The 24,500-nt window shown below is 38.8% G+C and overlaps 1 protein-coding gene across 2 annotated transcripts in view; it reads left to right on the top strand.

Moving 5' to 3' along the window:
- Window positions 1-24,500, top strand: part of khdrbs3 (KH domain containing, RNA binding, signal transduction associated 3) — a 127,687-nt gene that overhangs the window by 31,106 nt on the left and 72,081 nt on the right. For both annotated transcript variants that reach the window (XR_004846815.2, XM_023263743.3), the window contains exon 2: window positions 18,153-18,271. Coding sequence is in view for 1 of the 2 variants with exons in the window: in XM_023263743.3 (XP_023119511.1) it covers window positions 18,153-18,271 (119 nt within the window). In the remaining variant the exon portion in view is untranslated. The remainder of the gene's footprint in view (window positions 1-18,152; window positions 18,272-24,500) is intronic.

The raw sequence follows: 24,500 nt of genomic DNA, 5'->3' as shown, positions 1-24,500 counted from the left end.
GGATCTTTTTAAGCATCTGGCCATGCTTCAAAATGTCTGACCCCAGTTTAATCAAGACATTTTCTTTTTGATCTTATGTCTCATTTTATTTTGCTTACATGCTACTTACTCAAAAAGCAGCCGTTCTCTGAACTGTAGTAGGTTGGAAGTCAAATATATAGGCAGGGCTAAGTAAGATTTAGTTTGGAGCAATTATAAATTCTTTATGCCCCATTATGTGAAAGATGCTCTCATCTGTAATGGCAATTCAGTATTAATGTTGCAAGATGCACTGAGAATATAAGCAGGCACATTTATGTTAACATTAGTGCTGCCACTGTAAGTGGGTGGTGATTACTTTACAGGTTAGTTTTCTAATACCAGCAATTTACTGGCAAACATTATTTGAAAACCTTTAACTAACAAAGTCCTCTGAAGTTTTTTAAAATTGCAAAGTGCTTGCAATCTCACGTTAGATGTCCTTATTTGTAAATGAACTCCACACATTCACTGCTTTTTAATAGAAAATAAACTGTATACACTTTAAAATGCAAACTAATTTTCTAATTTATATCAATATAGTGGAACAACCAAGGCCTCAGAGGATCTATTATCTCTGCTTTAAAGCCAGATTGTGAGATTTTTACATAAAGATCAACTTCTTTTACATTTAAGCCCTTACCAAACGAGTTCCCATAGCGCTGATTAAATCTATCAGTGGCAGGTAAATCTCTGTGTTTCACAGCATTTAGTTTTAAATCTACATTCTGTGGCAACAATCCAGTGCTTGCATACCAGTAGTAATGCATTTAACATTAACCAGCAATGACTGGTTAGCCAAACCTGTAGAGGGGAACAACCAAAGTGACAGAGGAGGAGGCTGGAAAACCAAGAAGGAAAAAGTTCTTAATGTTCCAGATAAAAAAGAAACTCAACATTTCAAGAAACAACTACAGTTCAAAAGAGAAAGCCATCAACTAGCAGGTCAGAAGCACATGTTGACAGCGTTTGTGTAGTCAGAGGCAAAAGGGGCATGTAAAGTAAAGGAAATTTGAAGAAAAAAGAAATCTACAGAAGGTAATGCATGCTCTTGGTCAACTGGTAGAACCATAACATTGATCCAGACTGAAATATTTGCTACTTGATGGGTAGCTATGAAACTTTGCATGGACATTTGTGGCTGACAGGCGGTGAAGCCGTTCGATTGAAGTTGACATTTTCGCTTTCAGTCAAGTATCCTTACAATATTTAAATGATTTAAATTTGGTAGAAATGTTCACGTTCACCACAGGATACAAAGAAAACCTTAACTTTTCATAGAAACCACCATCAGGTGGTTTGAAATTTTGAAACTACGCACTCAGCTGTAATTATTGATAATTAGTGAATGTTAGTATGCTAGCACTCTAAACAGTGACTGGTAAGCTCCAGCACTGTCAGCATTAACATGTTTGAACATGTAAGTACAGCTGCAGACAGCTGCTATCTTATAGATGCTTAAAGAATTTATAGCAGTGTGATTAAAATAGTTAACATTGTTGATTCAGAGTTTGTGTTTTAACCAGCATCCTCCATGGTTGTGTCAAAAAGAGCTTCTCTATAAATACACCTCTACCCATCATTTGAATCAATATATGATCACTTGCTGCTACCATGAAAGTAAATACAAATGCATTTACATTTCTACATTATGTGATTCCAGTTGGAGTCAGCATGTTGTCCTGCATTTGTAAGGAATCCGGTGCATCATACAATTTGTGTGTACCAACTATAGCTTTATCAACAGCAGCTATATCTGATGCTGCAGTCAGTGAGGGCTGAGAGTTGCAGGAGTGGAGCACCATAAAAGCAGGAAGTGATGCAGAAATTATTATTATTCGACTTATTAGCATGGAATAATTATCCTGTCTCACTAGGCTATGTGCATCGCAGCGTCTTAACAGCTAATTATACATTAAAGGTTGTGATATACTTAATGTGTGAAATTGGTCATATACTTACCTTAAAGGGGTATTCTACAGATTTGTTACTGAGCTGCTATAAAGTTGAGGGGCTTGTTCAAAACCAAAAGAAGCAGAGGCAGCAATTCCCCGACATCCAAGTGTCAAGTTCCCAAAATGCTGGTCCTATACTTTCCATAATCCAACCAAACACAGTCTCTAATTAGATCCTAAGTCTAGAACCTAGACTTTCTGTTTCTTGTTACACCAAAACTCCCTTCATACCCACATAAGACCCTTTAAAAACCGTATTTACATTTTAAATTGTACTTCTAATTTTTCCCCTGTGAACAATCATGTGGGTTTCTCTGCTATGAATCATCTGGGCTTCTTGAAAGAGCTAGTTTAAATCCACACTCATGTTTTTTAAGGAATTACAGTAAACATTTTTTATATCAACCACCGTTCTCTCAAGTATTAACAGAGTGTCATGGATTTAAATGAACTGGATAGATGGATAGGTTGAGGCAACTACATCTACTGCGGGATTGTGTACTCAGTGGCGTTGACTGCTAATCCCAAATACAAAACTGTCAGATGATTCGTGGTAATGAAACAAGAAAGGATGTATTTGTAGAGCTGATCTGAGTCTTTGCCAGCCTTTCGCTGTCAATGCCAAACACAGTCTCCGTCTCTGTGTAGAAATGAGTGCATCTCCGCTGGAGAACATCAAGTGCCTTATTTCATTTGCAATATTGATCTTTTTCCTTCTTGAATTGTTTGATGCTCACCACCATGAAAACACGACAAACTGCAATCTAATTGATTTGGCTCAGTTAGGAACAGAGGTTGACTGAGCTTGTTGCGATCAGAGGACAAGCGATGCTGAGAGGCAGCACGTTAGCTCGACACCATGTTGGAAAATGTTAGAAAATAATATGCACTTGATAATATCATAAATGCTCCCTTTAATGCTTCTCTAATGCTCAATGACTTAGCGTGGAAATGAATTTCTCTATTTGCCAGAATCTGAGTGTGTGTAGATTCCAACCAGCAGCAAATGCTTTTAAGAGGCACTTAGACGCTTTCAAGCATTTGTCTGCAGTGTTAATTGACAAGTGATGAGTAATTGAAATAAAAAAATGAAGGTGGTCTGGTCATTATGAGTTATGATGATTCAGTATATTTTGATAATGCAGGCTGAGATGAGTCCCAGATAATGATGTACATCAAGCTGCACAGTTTTCATTTTCATCCTCAAATCCCCCCTCCCCAGCCCCCCGCCCTTTCACAGGCTAATGACACTTTTATGGGAAACTTCATTAGGCAACGGGATGTCGAACCGATAAACATCAGCTTATAATTGCGGGATAAAGTGGCTGAGCTGTGGTTCTTTCATGTTGGGATCATTCCCCCCCCCCCACCCCAAAAAAAAAAAAAAGGCTGATTGTTGGGGTTGGGGTGTGACCGGACAGGTGATTTCATGTTAATTAATAGATGTTTAAAATGTTTTGTTATTGCAGCTCCGTCCTTTTCTTTCTTCGCAGTTCACTAAGGACATGCATCCGCTGGGTGTTTTGTTGTACACAGTGGTCTGCAGATAGCCTAATGAAGAGAAATCATTACTGGCCCTGCTGTTAGCGTGGACTGCTAAACAAAGACAGTGATTCATCTGAGCTGTAAACTGAGCAGAGAGCGGTAAATGGGTGCCTTCTAGAACATATTGGGATCATACAGGGCTTTTATTTAGTATCAGATCTCAGCCAGTCACATAGTTCACCCCTAGTGCAATGAAGGTTCTCTCTTGACCATGGAGACAAAGACCCTGGAGTACTGCTGCATTCTTATTACAAGTGTAATTATTCACTTGTTCATTATATTGGCGAATGCATTCTGCCACCTCTGCTATTATACGTAAAATGGTTCACCTTGCATTTGCTTGCTTTTCATGAACAGGTAGAGTTAGGCGGGAGGCTCCAACAAAAGCACAGTTGTTGTGCTGCAACTAATTTGGAAATCATAAATAACCACATTTACAATCACAATACTTTACATCCTTGTTTGACTCGTGTGGACTTGTTCATTTCTACATCCAGCCAAGTTTTAGTTTAATGCAGGAGATGCACAATGTGCACACAAATCTATCAAGTGCTTTAAAATGCTGCAAGGAAACTGTCTCTGAAGGTTCCCTCAGGTGTTTTCCGGTATGCAAAGTTTGTGGTTCTTTCACATTCATTGTTTCTCATTTTGTGTGTCCTTTAGGTGCACTCAAAAGTAGCACCTCAGTTTATTTTTAGTAATTTATTTCAAATTTAATTTAGGACTTTTAAACTTTTAAATTTTTAATTTAGAACAAAAATGAGTGATTTGTTTTAGGTACAACTGCTATACAGTCCCGTTAACCACTATTGGCGCCTGTTCGTTTTTTGCATAACCTGTACAACATCTTCAGAAATAAATGGAAATGTACCAAATTCATATGATCAGATTTTTTTTAATTGGATGTCCAAAGTAATTTCACAATTTTTTTTTCAACTGACATGTAACCCGGGTGATAAAACCCTAGTTAGAAATATAAATAAATAAGTATATCCTCCATTCCCGTCTCCAAAACTGTCCTGTCAAATGCGTAATGACGTCATACGTCTCGCTGTGCGTCCTGTCACGTGACGGTGCGCGGCCAATCGGGTTGTTTTATATCCGGAAGTCACTCGCGAGCCGCGAGCATCGAGAGGGGGACGCGTTGGGAACATTTGCTGCAAGGAGCCAACTACCGGAGCCGCCAGGCGTCGTGTGGAGTCGCGGGTGTTGATTAATGAAGGAATTGGCCAGGTGATGGCGAGCTAGACCCAAAGAATTATAGGCCCACACTGCCTGAAGAACCCTGGAGCTCGAACTGAAGTGAACTGAACTGGACCTCCTGCACCTCCTCCACCTGGTTGGGCTGGTAGGAGGCTCCTTTAAGGCAGCCGCCCCTCTCTTTTACGTTTTGCCTCTCGCAACAACTCATTCTTGGCCCAAACCCATTCACCACTCGTTCAACACTCCCTTTCCCTGGACACTGCCCTTTCCGTCTGGACGATTTGGGCCACTGAACTGTTGCGTGTGTTCTATCTCGGCTGAACTTCAGAACTCTTTCGCGCGTCTAATGGATCGTTTCTCGCGTGTTAATGGATCAATCGAATAATGTTTTCTTGTGAAATAATTGTGACTTAATTCTGCACTTCTCATGAATGGCCATTCACTTTAAATGTTAAATGTTGTTTGCCGATGTCAAAATATAATATAATTGGTACCACCTAAAACTTACATCATTGTGTTCAGTCTCCTTTCCTCCACTCCTAGAGCCGAACTTAGCTCTGTCTGATCTCTAGCCCAATTCAACCAATACTCTAACTGCAAACTAGTACTAATACAGCGCTAATAGTAGCGGCATATAGGCTACAGACATTTTGTACTTTCCAAGTGGAAATAGAAAAAAAATACATGGACTAATAAAGGCACCCCTCCTTAACATTTGGTTGCACACCCTTTGGCAGCGACTGCCTACCATTTCTTGTTGCCATCTATAAGCTTCTTATACTCCTCAGCTGGTATTTTTTCCCACTCTTCCTTTGCAGTTTGTTCAAGCTCTTGAACATTTGAAGGATTCCTTGCCCCAGTGGTAGATTTCAGCTCATGCCATAGATTTCTGATGGGACTAAGATTAGGACTCATTGCTGGCCAGTTTAAAACAGTCCATTTTTTTCCTTTTCAACCATTCCTGCATGCTTTTAGATGTGTGCTTTGGGTGTTTATCTTGCTTGAGAACCCATGATCTTCGATGCAAACCTAGTATTCTTGTACTGGGTTGCACATTTCGTACTGAGATTCCTTGGTAATCATCTGATTGCATGATTCCTGTGATACAGTGAAGGCCTCCAGTACCAGATGCAGCAAAGCAGCCCCACAGCATTATTGATCCTCCACCATGCTTAACTGTTGGTAGGGTGTTCTTTTCCTTATGTGCTTCATTGCATCGTCTGTAAACAAATTGTTGGTGTGCATTGCCGAAAAGCTCTATTTTTGTTTCGTCTGTCCACAAAAAATTCTCCCAGAAGGATTGTGGTTTCTCCATGTACTCTTAGGCAAGGATCAGTCATTCCATTTTATGCCTTTTCTTCAGCAATGGGGTCTTCCTTGGCCTTTGTCCATGAAGCCCTGCTTGGTTTAGTGTGCGGTATATGGTACGTGTTGAAACCATTACCCCGATTGTTCCGAGTCAGCTTTCATGTCTTTGGATGTTTTACGTGGTGCTTTTTCCACAGTTCGCAACAACTTTCAAAGACTTCTCTCATCAATTTTCCTCTTCCCCCCACATCCAGGCAGGTTCTTGACAGTCCCATGCTTATTAAACTTCTTAACAACATTGCACACTGTTGAAATAGGGATACCAAAGTCCTTGGAGATGGCCTTATACCCTTTAGAAGTCTTGTGTTTGTTAATAACACTGCCAATGTCCTCAGACAGCTCCCTCATCTTCACCATTGTGTCAAAGGAACAGGGAGGAACATGTGGCTTTTTAAAACATTAAAGTCATCATTCATGGGCTAATTTATGTCATGTGGGCACTGACAGTTTATCACCAGGTGATTCTAATTTCTGATTAATCGCAGCTGAGTCAAAATGGAGAGTTTTCCCTACACTGATTTAAAGGGTGCCAATGCCAATGTCATAGCACAATGTTTCAATTTCTCTATTTTTTTTCCTCCTATTGCTTTTTTAAAATTGTTGTTTTATCATTTGCTGTTCAGTATCAAACGTGAATTGTCTGTTGACCAAAGCTGTTTCACTAGATTCACTTTTTTCAGGAGATATTCTACATTATGTATTTCTATTTCATGGATGCCAATAATGATGACCAGGACTGTATGTTTTCAGTTACCCTCCTTGAATGAAAGATTTCCTTAATGGATGCTTTACAAACGTTCAAGAGTTTGTTTCAGTTTCAAGGCCTGGCTTCTTCCTGCTGCTTTGGAGAAACTTCAGAGCAGTTTGATGTCTTCTTCTAATCTATTGTATAAAAACAGAATATTCTATGATGTGAAGTATGTTGAATTATGTATGGGGGGTATTGGTAACCTATATAGGTTGTTTGAGGATTAAACTCAATTTATATTCAGCATTTTTCAAGGCTATTTTTGAATGTTCTATAAAGTTGCTATGGGATTTACTGTACATGCACCATATTTAGCACAGTCAGCATGTTATGCAATGCGTCGTTTAATAATATTCATAAATATAGTAAGTTTCTGTTGTAAGTTAGTGTGGTGGCAAAGGCAAACAAAGCTCAAATACAAATTCTGTTCTTTTATGATCAGTAGTATTTATTTTATATGTTCTGTCTATTTCTATTTCAAACAGCCATTACAGCTCAGGGAAAACATCAAGTGGCAACAACTCTATTTCATCATAAGAAGTAAGGAGGTCACATGGTAGAGAAACTTTTTTATGCCCAGTGTTTGCATTATACTGCTGACATCTTCATCACCACAAGAGCGAAAGGCACATCCCTCTGTTCAGTTGAGTTATGACTAATAAGTGAAACCCACACAAATGTACGCACAACCTTTTACTCTCTGAGATTGTACTTAACCTCAGTGCATCTTCATCCCTGCACTGCTCAGGGAGAATCTAAATGCTCATCTCTAGTAAAAGACCAGCATTTTGAGAGATAGCCCTAACATCAGTCTCAGTCTTGTTGTCTTTTTTCTGTTTCTGGCTTGCTGCGCAACCTGTTTTCCCGCTCATGCAATTTTATCTTCAATCATATGTGACCTTGTGCAAAAACCACTAACAAAAAGCAAAACTTCTGGATCTAGCATCCTAAAAGCCTCTATCTATTACAGCACACTGCTTAATGCAGCTGCTCATGATTTCATGGATGAGGGCAAATTTGTAAAGTAAAATCCCCTGGCAGTTTGAGAACACTTTTGCTAATCTCCTTACAAGCAAGTCTTTAGATGAACAGGTGCCCAGATAAATGCACCCTGCAACTATCCTAATGACAAGCAAACAACACAAGCCTGAAGTACATGCAGTGCTGTCACACAAGGTAGAAGCCTGTAGCAATTTTGGCAACTATGAGGCAATTTAAAAGGCCTTAAAAACCAAGCTCATGCACTTTGAACAACCCCACCACCCAAAAGGATCTTCAGGGAACTTTAATATTCTTACACAACCATTTTAAATTGGTGACTCACCCCGAGGGCGGCAAGAGCATCCCTAAAGATGCCATGATTTTTGCAGTGAAAATGTTCTTTTGTATTTGTAATGCTGTAGCCATTACCACAGAGTTTGGCGGATTAGAATCATATGCTAGCGTACACTTCCATAAGACGACAGGGTTTGACTTCCACAGAGAGCCACAGAGTGGAGTCTCTGACTGGCTGGATGTATTTATGATGCTTCACAGGCCGGATACTGAAATGAAAGAGGCACCACTCGAGGGGCTCTCTGTCTTAATCCGTGGACATTATCTCTACACTGTAAGCGGGTCTTGGCTCGTTACCTCGCAGTAGAGAGCCAGGCTGGCAGGGTTGAAGAGAGAGAGACAGAAAGGGAAGGGGAAGGAGGGAGGGCCTTGCCCGGCCGCCGAGAATGTAATCTCCAGATTAGGGGGCGAGACGAATTCCTGCTGCCAGCCTGACCTTGTCAAGGCAATGAAGGAGCCAGAGTGAAATTGAGATTTCAGGACAGGAGCGAGTCGAGGCGTGTTTTTTTTTTTTTTGAGCGTTAGCGTTTCTCTTTCAAGGGTCATAGCCTTGACACCATGATTCACGCTAAATGTGTGTGGTCACACTGCTAGCACACATGAAATGTGTGCCGGGCAAACTGTCTCTGGCACTGACCATACTGCCTGAAACCACCGGCAGTCACTCACTCCAGTGTACAACTTTTATAGGACGAGCAGACAACATATAAAATGGCCAAATCACAACGGTTTGCTCTAATTCATTGAGACTGGGAGAAGGCAGTGTTTTCAATTTTGTACTCATGGGTCGAGATTGTGTCGTGTGATATGCTGTACCTGGAATGATGAAAGATTTGAGTGTTGCCATGTGGAGGTGAAAAAATTAATTGATTACTAATAGAATACTAATATTTTATTTAAAATGAGATTTTTTTGGGTTTAAAAGTGGAGAAAAAAGGTTTAGTTTTTAGAATACCAGGATTTGCTTCATGTTTCTGACATGTTTAATAGTAACTGAAAGTGAATCTTGTCAGAAAAAACAAGACTTTTGAAGACATCGCCGTGGATGTTGTGAAGTTGCAACTGACATTTTTGAAAATGTTTTGACATTTCATACAATTGTCAAATAATTAATCCAAAAAATATTTGCCATCAGGCAGATTAATCCATCATGAAAACAACTATTATTTGCAGCCATGCTGGTATTGCCATTTAGAAAATAGTAAAGAGGTCAATAAAGTTTCAAGCTTTAGAATCCTGCTTTTAAAAATTGGACATTGGCACAGAAAAAAATAAACAAAAGTTGAATTTCAGTATATTGTGAATTTAAAGCCTGTGAAACTTTAGTTCTCACCCCTATATTTTTCTACAAAACACTAAAGTACAACTATATAAAATATAAAAGAAGAAATACCACAATATCACTAATAATAATTAAATTAATAAATAAATTAAGCTCTCTATTCAGTACTCTTAGGGGGTTATACTAGGTGCTCTAGTTCTAGTTCCTTAGTATGGTAAAATCAATAACGTTTTGTGGCCATTGCTTGCCAGTAGGAATGTTAATGATTATCATTTGATTGATTAAATGTGGTTAATAACTGCACAGATTAAAAATACATTCACTCGAGACGAATGACGTACATGTCAGAAAATGTATTGTAGATTAGTAGCAGTACCTATGGAACCCTCTTACTGTTTAACACTGTAGCCACCCAAGAAGATGGTCACTCACACTGCTGGCACTTAAGTGTTTCCAAGCAGAGAGCACTAAAGTTTAGCTAATAAATGGTCACCATGAGAACATATTCTGTGTCACTTAACGCCTACTGATGCTGTCTTAGCTCTGACTTCAGTAGGTAAGATGAATTGGGCTAAGACAGCATCCTCGTGGCTTATGCTGGGCTTATGTCATGTGACTGCATTCAAAGCAGCTGTATCACAACACAGAGATGTCCATTGAGTTCATTTTGTGCTATCAATTAAGTGACAATTGATATGACTGCAGATTTTCACTTAAACAACTTGTTCAAAATTTGCCTCCCTACTTACCACTTATGACCACAGTTTAACAAAAGTTGTATTATCTCACATTGAACATTCATGACTGCACAATGCTAAAGACACAAATTCCATTTAGATGTTTAAACTGATTGGTACATGGATGTCCAGTTCAGCTCAGCCCACTTCGAAAACCTAAATTTAAAAAAAATCTGAAAAATGTTGTGTTCATGTAAGATTCCATCTTTCTTTATAAGAAGCTGATAGGGAGAATTGTTTTTGAAGTGCCGTGAATGAAAATAAGAGGTTTTACTTCTCAACAAGGTTCCATCTTGAATATAGTTTCATTTTAGTTTGAATATTTTAACTTCCTGAGTGACCTGAATGTCCTTTGACTGGGTTTATATTTGCATGTTTGTGGATAGAAGCTGGGAAATGAGACTAATAATGTGACATTCCTGTTTGAGCATTTCATTCATTTGACCCATAATTGCAAAACAACAAAATAATGAGTCTGTCTGCCGCAGACAGCAGCCCATAGCATCAGCTGATTGAAGGAAGTGGAGGAAAGCTGCCGATAAACGACATTGTGCTATTTAGACAAGATATGTTTTTATTGCTTCAGACACTTGCTGCAGCAGAAGAGAAACTTACTGTCTTCCAATTTTCAATTCAATTATTTACGCAAGGAAACACACTGAGACCTAAGCTTTTTCTATGCAGGTGCATCCTGCCTGGACTGGTGAAATGAAGACTGGTACAAATGATAATAACATTCATAAAACACAAACGAATACAGAATATTGTGAGTTTTGCTGGTATTTCATGGTTAGGAGCTGCATTGCCAAGAGATAAGAAATGCAACTGAACCGGTAACATGTTACATGAAACACAATGAAAAAATAGCAGTGTTGCTTAGCTGAAATGTCAGATGTTTCTCCTCTTATTTGAGACCAAAGGCACGTTTGTTAATAGAGTATAAAGGCTGATGTCACTCCTGACAGCCTGTCTTTAGTGCTGCTGAAAGGTTCCTGTAAGAAGTGTACACTGCCCGGGGGCACCACAGATAGATAAATACCCCTGTTAGATAAATACCTGTAGGTTAAGCCACTCACATAAGAAATTGTGGCTTGAAACACTTTTTGTGTACAATTAATTCCAAAGTGCAGTCAGTTCCGCTAAATTGAACCAAGATATGGGGTTACTATCGCTCACCACTCTCTGTGTGAAAGAAAACACCGGTTGGGTTTTCATTTATTTCCATACTTCTTTTGTCACATCCACAGCTTTCACACACACCATAAAGAAGGTGCCATTAGATCTATAATTCAAAGCCAGTGCTAATTTGAGGTTTGGGACACAAACTAGTGTGAGAATACCCTTCAGCATGAAAAGCTACTGTGAGCTTGGATAATTGTGTTTAAATCAGGACCTACACCAGGGAGAATGTACGTCTCATTATATTTGTTAGCTGTGAACTTTAACTTCATACATGTTGTTTACCAAAGTGACACCTCTGAAGGCACACATACCGTGTTATTAGAGAACTGCTGACCCGATGCTGCTTTTCCACACTTAAAGTGACACTGGCGCCACACATTTTGATATTATTGGTGATCACTTATGGGAAATGGAACTGAGATGATTCAAGAAGTGAAACATTCCATATATTGGAGTGTAAAGCAATTATTCACGGGAGTGTTGTCCATTAATACATTGGTGTTCTCTGCGTTAAACCTCTTACATTGTGGGTTTTTAATCCAGCTTACACATAAATAAATGAACATGGGTATTTTCCACAGCTTTTTCACTGACATTGAATGGAAGTTTCTGAATTTTGCTAACTCTGCTTATAAGGGACAATGGTAAGATAAACGTTATTCTTTTGCATGTGCATTAACCTGCAAGCACAAGTTGGAAGACAATTAGTCAAGCTTAGTATGCAGGCTGTGTGAATGAATTTACCATTGTTTGTCCAGAAATACTGTGGTTGAAGCTCTTCTTAAAGACAGATAACAGAAGCTGGTAATTTGCAAGTGTGGGAGGTGCTGGTATTCGTACTAATCAATTAGCCTAATGGTAAACTATGTACACTGGCTGTAGCTAAGAACTTGCATTAAATTTAGCTTTTTTTTTCGAACTTGGTGTTTAACGTTAGGAAAACGTTATCTTCCAGCACCATTAAAGTGTATTGCTTAGCATTAAATGGTTCATAATGAGCTGGGCTTTTCACTACAAATAGGCTTAGAATTAGCAGCACTAAATTCTGTAGGTGCAGCTCTAACATTGGAAAATTTGTATACTGAACCAATTGTTAAGTGTATAAACATTAAGGGATTCAGGAATCTGATATAAAAAAATACTATTCTTATCCAATTAAGTTGCATTCTCACTTATGCTTTGACTAAAATTTGTGGGTGCCACAAAGTCCGCATTAGGATGTAGGAAGGAACGATGGCAGCATAGGTCCATAGTAGGACTTTCATCAGTGTTTGCATTCCACCTGGTAAGATTTTTGGTTTCACTTGCTGTTTTGTTAGGTTTAACTACATGGATAGGTTTAAGAAAATATCATGTTTTGGTTGACACCTTCACAATGATAATGATTAGAAGCTAGATTTTAGTTTAGTGACCAAAATTGCTTGGGTTAAATTAAGAAAACTGTCATGCTTTGGGTTCTAATACGACTCTTTCACGACATGTTTAAAGCGTCTCATTTTCTGGGTTAGCAGAGGGGTGATTCTTGCTCCATCTAATATACAACTGGTTGATACGATTGGCTGAAAAGGAGCAACAGTTAAGCAATACAACAAATGGCAAAGATAGGTCAATTTGAAATGTCTTGGGTTACAAACAAACCTGATCCAGAAGAAAATATACTTCCATCTAAAAGTAACTAAGAATGCAGTTTTGTTGTACAGGAAAGTGATTTTTGGGAGACAGAGCTGGATAGAGAGATTATCTACTGCAGCCTCACTTTCATCATTTTATTGAAATTTTAATTTATAAAAAAACTACGGCAACCCATATACAATAATGAAACAAATAAATAAAATAATTTACATGATTTATTTATTCATTTATTTATTTTGCATCACAGATGAAAATGATACACAATGCATTCCTTATATCTATGCTACAAGATCCTTTTAAAGGTAGTTGCCAAATTCTTGTCATCTTGTCTGATAACAATGCGGGTACATGCAGTGTGCAGATAGTGTATTTATGATGTGTCTCACCTCTCAACACGAAATTGGAAGACTTAATGACCCAGTTGCCACCGTCCCCAACTCCACTCTCCAGCACGCCACTGAAGTCATGCATAATCCCACAAAATCTACCCAGCTTATGAATTTTAAATGGGAAGGCCTAAATCACAGAGCTGCTTTTAAGTGATTCCATTCCTAACAGGAAAGCAGACGGCTGGGATGGTGTCCCGTTGTGGGGTGTCATCACCCAGGCGGAGGCATTTTATAGACCGTAAATATATTTTAATGTGTGCAAAGGTTGTAAAGTTTCTAAAAACTCCCAAACTTGGGGTAAACCAGAATTTCGATGGTAAAATGAGGTGCTGTTGGTGTGTTTTCTAGTTTATTTTGACTGGGGTTTTATTTATTTTTTTGTTGTAAGTTTTGTTCTCTGCCTGCTAATTGCCAAGTTCGAGGAACACCATCAAGCAACAGTGTTGACTAGTGAAGTGATGTGAAGACTTTTAAAGCCGATATGACTCAGCTGTGAGAGACCCGTATGGAATGAAAGAATAAGATACTGAATTTTGAAGATTTTCTTAAGTTACGCTTCAAGCTGACTCTTTGGTCTATGAAGTCTGTATATCCTGTTCCCCTGACGAGGGCTGTTAGTGCTGAAACTTGGTTGGTTTTTCTTATTGCTGAGGAGCAAGCTTACTTAATTTAATTCCCTCAGTTCAATGTGTGCCATGTAGTACAGAGAGCCTGTAAATTCAGCAACATATACAGTTTTAGTTAGGTATTTTTACTGACTGGGCCACTAAAAATAATTGGATTCAACAAAGAGCAAACGGCATTTCCAATGCATTACAACATATGTTTGCTATTGTACCGGTCATTAAGGTTGTGTGACCATATCTTATTGTTAAAGGGTTTATAACTGTTACAAATGGCCACACTTGAAGACTGAATGAAAAACCTGCTAATACAGAGGGGGCATGGTGTGATGAATGGGGATAAGATTGCACACTTTTCAATGGTCTTTCCTCAAATGCAATCTTGTTGCTGGGAATACAAGAACACACGCAAGAAAAATGATGGAGGTACTTGTAGAATAAAGAAAGAGAACTTTAGTGAGAAATCCTCACACTCCAGCAGTCAATGTATCACTGTCCGATTGTCGGTTTCAAGAAGTTAAATGAACTGTCCCCCCTGCTGCAAAATTGGAGAGGTGTGGTAGCTGATCCAACAAGCACTTTGTCTATTTCTCTATTTGCACAGGCAGGACCATTGGAAGGAAGGCCACAGCATGGAAGCAAGCTCAAAAGCTAGAAAGCCTATTTGGCTTATGTAGCAGGTGTGCTTACATTTTGGTTTTACCTTCAGATAAAGTGGGTTAGATCTACATACTGCACGTACAGTTTTTGCATTCCTTCGTTATAGTGATGAACCATGTTCCCAAATGATAACATCATTTATTTCACAAAGACATCAATAGATGTAATGTTTGTCTGTGGAAACAACAAATACCCTCCTGTCCTCAGAAGCTAGAATGGCACTTTCTGCAGGAATAGCTTTTTCTAGGCGCTTTGCACAAATGTCCATCACTGCCTTACGATTGTTCTTTTTGAGCCTTTCCTTGGTAAATTGCCGGTGTGCTTCAAATGTCTAATTCTAGATTACAACATTATCTTCAGGTACTCTTTGATATAAAGCACAGTTCAGAGTTGAATAAGTGATTGTAAGCTGCCGAGGCTGTTAGCCAGCAAATTAACCCCTAAACTGTAACATTGGCACTATGATGCTTCACAATTGGCGTGTGGTTCATCTCCTGGAATGCTGTCTTTGGTCTGCTCCACAGTTGTCTACTGTTCATTTGACCAAACATCTCCTTGGTTTTATTTTTCCAAAAGGTCTGCTCTTTCAATGTATGTTTATTGGCAAATTGTAGTATTGCTCTACTGTTGTTGGCAGACAGTAAAGTTTTTTTTTCTGTTAAGAAAACAGCAGTCAAGATGTCACAGGTTTAAATAAGATGAATTTCATGTCTAACTCCCAAAGGAGGTTCTAATCATCAGCACCTCTGGAACCCCTGGTTCCAATTTGATGGATTTGGAGGTGTGATTAGTTTTTCAAAAAATGTTAGTTCTACTTTTGTTTCAGTGTATGTATATTTTTCTGTATCTGTTTCAACGAAGGTCAAGTGTTTGCTTTTCCAAATGTATCAAGAAGCCAAGAATTTCCATGGGATGTATTTATTTTTCCATTTGACTCTAGAAGCAAAGGAAAGAAAAGAATTCAGTGGCTTCTCAGCAATAAGAAAAACATGTTTCATCGGCAACAGCCCTTATAAGGGGAAAAGGATGTAGGCTACATACATATTCAATAATATATAGGCCACGTGGTTCCTCAAGAGTCCACAGAGTTGAACATTGCATGTCTTGAAAAAAAATAAAAATCTTCAGAATTCAATATTTTCATTCATTCCATTTGGGTCCGAGCAGCTGAGATATATTGGATTTAAGACCTTTTTCAGCCTATCGATTCCTCTCCATCTTCAAATAACTTCACATATATGATTCAACTAAAGAACAGCACCCGTAACAATTGTTCAAAAGACTTTTAATGATATTTTCATTGAATTCCCGGATTCTATGGTGCAGATTCAATAAAACCTTGTGCTGTGCCTCTCAAACAGCCAAATGGAGTTGGAACAGTTGGGATCTGGTGCAGCTGGTAGGAAAGTAAAAAGAAACAACAGGCACATTGTGCATGTGTCAGTGAGGCATGTTTGATCTCTTTTGTTTGAGCACTTAGTAATGACTCTGAGGTGGAGGTGGTCCTCAGTTCACGCCGCCACATTTTCTCCCTCATAAACTGCGATGCAAACAAGATCTTTTACAGAGAACTGTGGTTAGCTAATTTGCACTAGCTGATTCTGTGATGCCATGTTCAGAGAGGAGATCATTTGAAGCTGCAGTTTTGGATGCTTATTACACCTACTGATTGATTGCTGTGCCCTGTTGGGGTTTATTTGGATTTGAAATGCAAAATTTTCCTGGTGAGCAAGTTGGAGAAATTGTGCTGTAGGCTTCAGATGAAAAAAAAAAAATTGCACTTGAAGTACAATCTCAGTCACAATCTCCCAACACATCACAGCCGGAATGTTTTGAGGACAACGCCTGGTGGAAGGAGGAAACTCCGTCTTGGCATGTTGCTAGGCGATGCATTAATATTAATGTTGTCTTTTCTCAGAACGTGTGCACTCTCTGCCCCCCTTGGGATAAACTGAAGCTTAAAGATATCTCAGTCTCACTGATACTTCTTTTTATCCTCCTTAAAACTCATATCAAAGGTTTTAATTACATTTTGCTAATGTAATGCTGCAGTTCTTTGTTGAGAAACCACAATTGCCTTTTGAGTTTCCAATTTGTAGTGCTGATATGCTCAGCTCGGTGTAATTGAAAAATGAGTATGTGGTATATCTGCTCATGTGGTGTTTGAACATGTGAGCATGTTTGAGTTTATCATGTTTTCAGATTAAAACAGAGCTTATTTTGCCTCAGTCTAATCATCATCCCATCTGAACCAGCCTTCAAAAATCTGAACTGAAAAAGCTAACGCATCACGATTGCTCTGTTTTAATCAGATTTTTTTTTCTCTGTTCAAAAATCATTTTGCACAGGAGAAATATATCTGTGATGGAGTTCGCCCTCTGCCTCACCCTTTCCCCTGCCGGGCTTTTAGCCTGGAGTCTTTGTCGTAGACCTCCCTGCTGCCCTCTCTGCAAAACCATTTTCCTGGCACTGAAACACAGATGTTATCCATCTGATTAAACGTTCAAGGTTACATCTCCAAATACATCAAAGTCTACCTCTCCCAAAAGAGGAAGCGTGACAGCCAGTATTTTTGGTAGCCTGGAGGTGCAAGCTCTAGTGTCCTCCCCTTCATTTTTTCTAAGCACATGAAAGGGACTGTAGCACAAGTCGTGTCTGCTCAAGTAAATCGGTGTCTCCACTCAAATTACAAAGTATTAATGGTGACTGCACCTCAGCCAATAGGTGAGGTGAGTGACGCTGAAGGGAACTAACATTTTGTCAGTAAAAGCTGAATAGATAAGGACGATTTTCTAGGTTAAATAAAGATTGAACAAATCTGCTGCTCAGGAGAAGATCAAAAATCAGTGTCAGTCACTGCTCCTAGGTTTTAAAGCTGGCATAGCATTATTTTGTCCCTCTACCAGACCCATGGATGTTATACTGCTGTCACTGGTGGAGTTGTACTTTAGAAGTAGAGTAAACTGACCTTTATGTGGAGCCCAATATTGGCAGGGTTCCTCTTAGTGTAACAAAAATGCCAAACACTGGCTGGTTTCAGCTTATTAATTATGAGGATATTGTTTGAATATGTCACTTTGAAAAATGTAAGCGTCCTTTTGAATTTTTCCTCTCAATTTATGGACTGGCAGGGGAACTACATTAAAAAACTTGGAATTCTAAAGTTGAAGGAGTAGTTAAACACTTTGAAAAAAAAAATATTTTAACCAAAATGAGATGAAAGATCGATAGAATTCTTAAACATTGGGGTGCAACCAACAATTATCTCTGATGCCATGTAATCTTGTCCATAAAACACAGACATGTCAAGTGCTCATTACAACCTCTGAAAGTCAGAGTTCGTATTCAGACATCCTGCTTTGTCTAACCATGAGCGAAAAAAGAAAAACACTGTTTGACTTGACACAATATCAGAGGAGAATCAAACAAATGGCTTGCTGCTTTGACTCATTACTTTTTTCTTCCTTCTTTCTAGAGATTGAAAAAATTCAGAAAGATGAGGGGAAGGAAGAGGAGAAGTTCATCGACGTCGTCATCAACAAGAACATGAAACTGGGCCAGAAAGTTTTAATACCAGTCAAGCAGTTTCCTAAAGTAAGTGTTATAGTACCACCACTAGAGACTTTTCTAGGAATGTGATGTGCGCAGATAGAGAATTTTAGATTGTTTTATTTATAGATAATGAAGTCAACTACAGTAACGCTGGTTTTGATTTAAATTCCTTGCAACAGCCACTAGACACTTTTTGTTGATGCTTTATGTTATTAGATGTAGCATAGCTGGAAGATGGTGTTCAAGCAGAGAGTTGTCTGACAGAACTGGGGTAGAACTATGTTTGGGATGTTACTTAGTGTCTGAAGAATTGTTTAAGCTTTTGATATGTTCCAAATGTAATTCTCACTCCTCCTCTCTCATACACACACCTCTCTGTTGCACTGACCTTGGTCAATGACTCTTTGATGTCTCGGTGTATTAATTTGTCAATGAATATTTATGACTATACGATTTAAAGGAATTATCTTGCAATGGATTTCATTTTCTTGAGTGTGCAGTGGGTTTCTTATGATACATGGTGGATTCTAGGTCAGGTTTCAAGCTGTGGAAGTCTTTCTTTCATGAGAATTAATAGCTTCTACAGTGAGAGTGCGTCGGCAATGCAGCCCGTATGTCACATATATACTCCAAGACAGTGAGCTTCACAATGACCTCCATGTGAAGCTGTTTTGAGTGATAACACTGTTGCCACATTTGAAAGCACTTCAGCCTCACCTGCCACGAGGAGCCTTCAATGGCAGCGAAGTTTATTGGAGCCACAAGCTCGATGCATGACAGGGATTTCCCACTGGGAGCACGAAGAGGAGGCTAGTGTAAAAGTGAGCGGGCCACTCCTAGGCTGGGGACATCACTCAAGTTTTCACCTCAGACCTCCAGAGGGAAGGGCAGCAGTAACAGGACAAGTGGAAGGAAACAGTGCACAAGAGTCAAACACAGAACCAGTATTAGTTTCCCAAAGAAGATACTTTTCTGCTCAGCTTCACACAGATTTTAATGACATGCACAGTTAAATAGCGCCAATTCCAGTTTAACACCTCTGGTGTAAAAATCAGTTATTTAGAAGGTTTTATTTGAATTCAACCCAGCACTTAATTTAACAGTTAGTGGTAGCTCTACAGTAGAATCATCACATCTGCAGCAAACACATCCTTTGTGAACTTTCTTTAATTTAAATGATTTGTCGTGTAAAAATGTAAACTATATGGGTTCAAAAAGGAAGAAGTCACTACCAAAGTTGTAAAATTAGAAATTTGTACACATGCATTGAACGGTGCCTGATAATACCATGGCTTTAACATCCTAGATCTGCTTTACACTTTATGTGACACCTAATTTGCAATGTAGATAAGTTCCACCTTCTGTACATCGCTGAACATGCTCAGCAACCACTGATTTGTGCCAAATCAAACAAGAAGCGTCAACAAGCAAGTTTTATGAAGCAGCACGTAGCGCCGCTTTGAGTGACCTCACTCATCAGCTCACTCGAGCAGGCTAACCTACTTGCAATGATAAATCAGCGAATGCCTTCAATAGAAATATATCTGCTAACCACCAAATTAAAACTTACTTTTGCATTTTATTTTTGCTTGGAGTCATCAGTCACCAGAAGCCTGTATTATGAAGGTTATCACAGTGGCTTAGGTTAAAGTCTGCTTTTGCAGAACTACAATGGTGGTTTACTTCTTACAGGGATGCATTGTAATGGCAACTAATGCTGCACACATAACCTGGTTATGTGACAGATAACAAATCAGAGTGTATTAAATACTGTCTACCTACACGACATCATCATTCCTAGAAGATCTTATAAAGCTCAGTGTGTGCATATTTTAGATCACTATCAAGGCCAATAATTGATATGCCTTTTCCATAGCCTTTAGTATGCATTTGTACAGCATTATAATCCAAAAACAGAAACTAATAAAACACAAAAACTTGGACGTCAGCCTTACAGGATTTGCAGTAAGCTTTTTTGGTACTTAGAATTACTTTTAATACTTGTATACTTGTATATGTACACTTGCATATGTACTGTGTGCATATACCTGAGCTAAATCTGAATACAAAACCGTATTGAAACAACTTATACACAACTATAATTCTGGTTAGATCGTACCATATATGGGGCAGGGATATTGATAAGATTTTTTGTCTATATTCACACAGTCTGCAGTTTTTTGTCAGGTTTATTTCCTGGCTTTGGCTGCAGCAGCAGCTGTGATGCTTTAATCCTGTAGGTTTTTAAATTCCTCATATAGGTTTAGGATCATTCTTTGTTCTTTTTGTGAGCAATATGTGGCTGTAGAATGCTTGGTCATCTGTTGTCAACAATGCCGCTTTCATGTGAACATATTAATAGCTTGATTTAGAAAACCTGCATTGGTTTACTGAGCTGATAACCAGCTTCATGTGCTTCATCGCTTTGCACAGTTCTAGTTGTAGGTTCATTGAATAAATAAAGACACCCTGGGTTTGTTGAACTTGCTTCCTTGGTATTGACATGCCTTCTGAGCTTAAATTAGTGCTACAAAGTAATCTTGATAAGTGCTGACAGAGTTTGTGCAACACATGTATGTAGTGTTATCAGAGACTGATCTGAGTCTCCGAGGTTTACAGCTAAACAGATTTGCTTTGACAGCTTTGATAAGTAGAGCCACTAATATCCTGTTTAGAGCTTCAACAAGCCACCGAAGGAAGACAAATTCAATTTGTTCTATCTGACAGGTAGCAATGGCAAGAGTGATCGGTCTGACTGGAATGGGTTTTCTCCTGAGCTGTGAGCATCACCTTTTGGCTTCTGGCATTGAAGTGGCACAGCCATTTTCCAAATAGCCATTTAGGAACACGTATGGAGAGGTTAAATCCATCCTCAGCCAACATAGCTTTTTATCAAAATGAAGCGCGCAAGGACACCACGCAGCATGTTCCAGACCGCTGACTCTCTGTGATAAAATAGAGCTGTTTTTCAGCAGTGATTTTTAATACTCAATACTGGTACATTTTTAGATTTTGTAGGAGATTGGCAAAAGTTATGATATCATAGTGCTGTATGGTGGAGTGTTGTGTAATGGACATTTAAATACTGTAGAAAAAGAATCCTTTATGTCTCAGAGATGCTCTCCCAACAGCTTTTTAGAAGAAGTCATGATTTAATTAAGTCCTTTTCTACAGAAATAGAGATTTTAAATCATGATTTAACCAGCATGACACATAATGTCACACCTACTCAGGAACTAAAAATATCACAGTTTTTGAGCACTGGTGCACTATCAGCGCTCATCTGTACATTTCCAGGATCTATGGGCCCTCTCTTAGAAAGCATCTTTTGGCAGAAAGCACCACAGGCCATTAGCGAGGCGTAAGGAGTCCCACTGGTTTATTTCCAGTTCAGTCTGTGGCTTTTCTGTGCGCTGGGAGCAGTGATTTATCCTTCTGTTGTCGTTCCTCTCCTGCTGTCCTCAGCACAATCACTGTGTGCTGGCTCTCTGTACGCACACCTTTCGCCAGACTCACAGTAATACATTCAGCAAATGATGAAAAGATCTCAGATGTGTCCCCCTTTCCTTCAGCTACCTCACCCCCTTCAAGTTAAGTATGATTAATCATATGTCCTTTCTCTACCGACGTCTGATGTCTTTCTAATCATCCACACAATGTAGTTTTTTTTGTGTGTTTCAGCTGACAACAGGCAACAATTCACATTCTGTCAATCTTTTTTTTTCTGCATTTCATTTGCATCTCTTTATTTTTCATGCAACTAACACCACAACAGAGCAGCAGGTGACAACCTGTGATTAAACACATCAGCTTTTATTCTGGTGATTACAGACGGCAGCAGCACAATCCTCTCACACAGTTTAATGACATGAACCAGTACAGAAGCTCAGGCAGGTTTTTGTAAGTCACATAATCCCTGGTGATAACTACAGCATCAGCCAAACCCCAAAGCATCAATCACCGTAGAAGTCAGACAGATTTTGATATCTGATAAACAGCAGGGATTACTGTCATTTGTTCAGCGAGACTCGTATATGTGGAGGATTGTCCATATGAGGAGACGCGTGCCAGTGTACTGACTGGCTGGTGATGTGTTTAAATGTCTGGATTAAGACTTCTCTTTGACATTTACTGGCATTAAACAAATACTAAACAAATCTGCATGATCTCTTTTTAAATAGCCTGGAACATAGCGCCACACGAATAGCGTTACATCATGTCACTGTGTTATCCATAAGGCACATGTAACATTAATGTAAGTATACCCATAGTTGAACTAACCTGCAACAGTGTGTGGAGGCCAAACTCTGAAACCTCTGTTTCTTCCCCTGTACTGTGGGATCACATGATTAGATGAATTAATGTATGAATATAGACCACTGAAGCACAGTCAGCTGCAAGTTAGAAGGAGAGTCAATCTTCAACCTTGTATCTTGAATATTCGGTATATGCCTTTGACTTGCAACAGTAAAAGTTTGAGAGAAGCATAAAGCTACTGTAAGTTTTAATTAGTTTTTATTTTTATTAATACAATGGGCAAACATTTTCATTAGCAAAGTCTCATACCCTTGATATCTTTTGCAGTACTATAGCTTCAAGTTGCAACTGGAGCATCGTCTAACCTTGTCTGGTTGTTTCAGGCGCATGCTGCACAAAGTGAAACTCTTTTAGGGTGGAATGATTCAAGGAAAATATGGAATTGCAATGTGTCTGACAGACATTATGATTTGATTTGCGATGTAAGTCAAAGGTCTGTTCAGTATTTACTGTGTAATAGATTTAAATGTGATGTAGCATTATTACACCATCAATAAGTGTGGCTTTCAAACAAGGAAGAAGGTAATAATATTTAACACTGCTGCCTTAAAAATTTAAATCCTGGGTCAGACATGCTGCATAGTACGCATCCAAAGTTTCAGCCTTTGCAACTGTCTAAATTGATTGCTTGAAAATTGCAATTTTGGTGTTGAATCATAAAACATTTTTATTTTTAGTAGTGAACCAAAACCAAAAAATCATTTGGTAGCTGCACTAGTTAAAGTGCTTTTGTCGCTAACCACGGTTGGGTGTTGACACTGAGCTTCGGAGTAAAAAGTCTTGTGGTATGTCTTTCATCCACCGTGACCACCTCCCTACAATTTGCATAGAGAAATTCAAACTAATCTGAACTAACTGTTCTATTCGGAGGCATTTGAACACAAGCCATACAACATACAGCATCAAGCACTCCTCAAAGGTCAGGAGGATCAGTGAGGTAATAAGTAGGCAGTAGTGATGCACAGATTTAACTATAAAATCATGGGTTTGTCTGCAGGTCAGGCAGATCTGGTGGGTTCAGGTAAGCTTAGTAGAACATAACCCTAACCCTTTATATTTTCGTCATGCCCACATGTATGATGACAGTAAAGCTATTCTATTCTATTCTATTCTATTCTATTCTATTCTATTCTATTCTATTCTATTCTATTCTAACATATCAATACACAGGTTAACAAAACAGCATTCAGACTAAGTTATTAAAATCTTACAGAAGCATTGCGTACAATAGGTTGTCATTACCAGTTCAGTTTCAGGGTTCCAGACTGTGAACATTTAATCGCATTTTGGGACTGTTTTCATAGACAGAGCTAAATTTTCTAACTAGGAGCACCAGTGAGACTGAAACTATAATCTTATATCACGTAAAACACCAGGAGGGAGTGAGAATTAGGATGTGTGTATGTGTGAGATATAGTGGTTAGAGTTGATCCTGTCTGTAGTCTAATGGAAGAAACAAGAGAAAACGCTGCCTGGATAAACTGCTGCATAAAATCTCAAGGTGTCTTCATTCATTACACTAATATGCAGTTATGGAAAAAAATGTAGCAGTGAGGGAATTACGATAACTAAAAATAAATGGTAGAATTAGAAATTTCACCATTATAGTTGAGGCATTCAGCAGTGGGATCGGGGTTGGGTTGAGTTGGGTTCAGGTGGTTGATTAACACATACTTTTTACTGGTTGGGTGATGCATATTGGTCAGATTGGTGCAGGTATTTAATAAACGCTGGTCTGTACATCACTAATATGCAGTTTTTCTCATTAGTGATGCCTTAACTACTCCCCTTTGTTGTGCTTGTAGAATGTAAATCTTAAATTAAACATGTCATCACAGCTGGAACATTGACTTTTTAAGCACCAGTCTCCAAAAATATTGCCAATGATTATAAGTTTTGCTGCAATCATCTTGTACTAACCAGCTTAAGGTTTTTATGAGGTCAGCTAGTTGAT

The sequence above is a fragment of the Amphiprion ocellaris genome, chromosome 15 (genome assembly GCF_022539595.1).
Source record: "Amphiprion ocellaris isolate individual 3 ecotype Okinawa chromosome 15, ASM2253959v1, whole genome shotgun sequence".
In the NCBI taxonomy this organism is placed as follows: Eukaryota; Metazoa; Chordata; class Actinopteri; family Pomacentridae; genus Amphiprion; species Amphiprion ocellaris.
The sequence above is the reverse complement of the archived record's forward strand: the minus strand, read 5'-3'. Positions and strand labels throughout refer to the sequence as shown.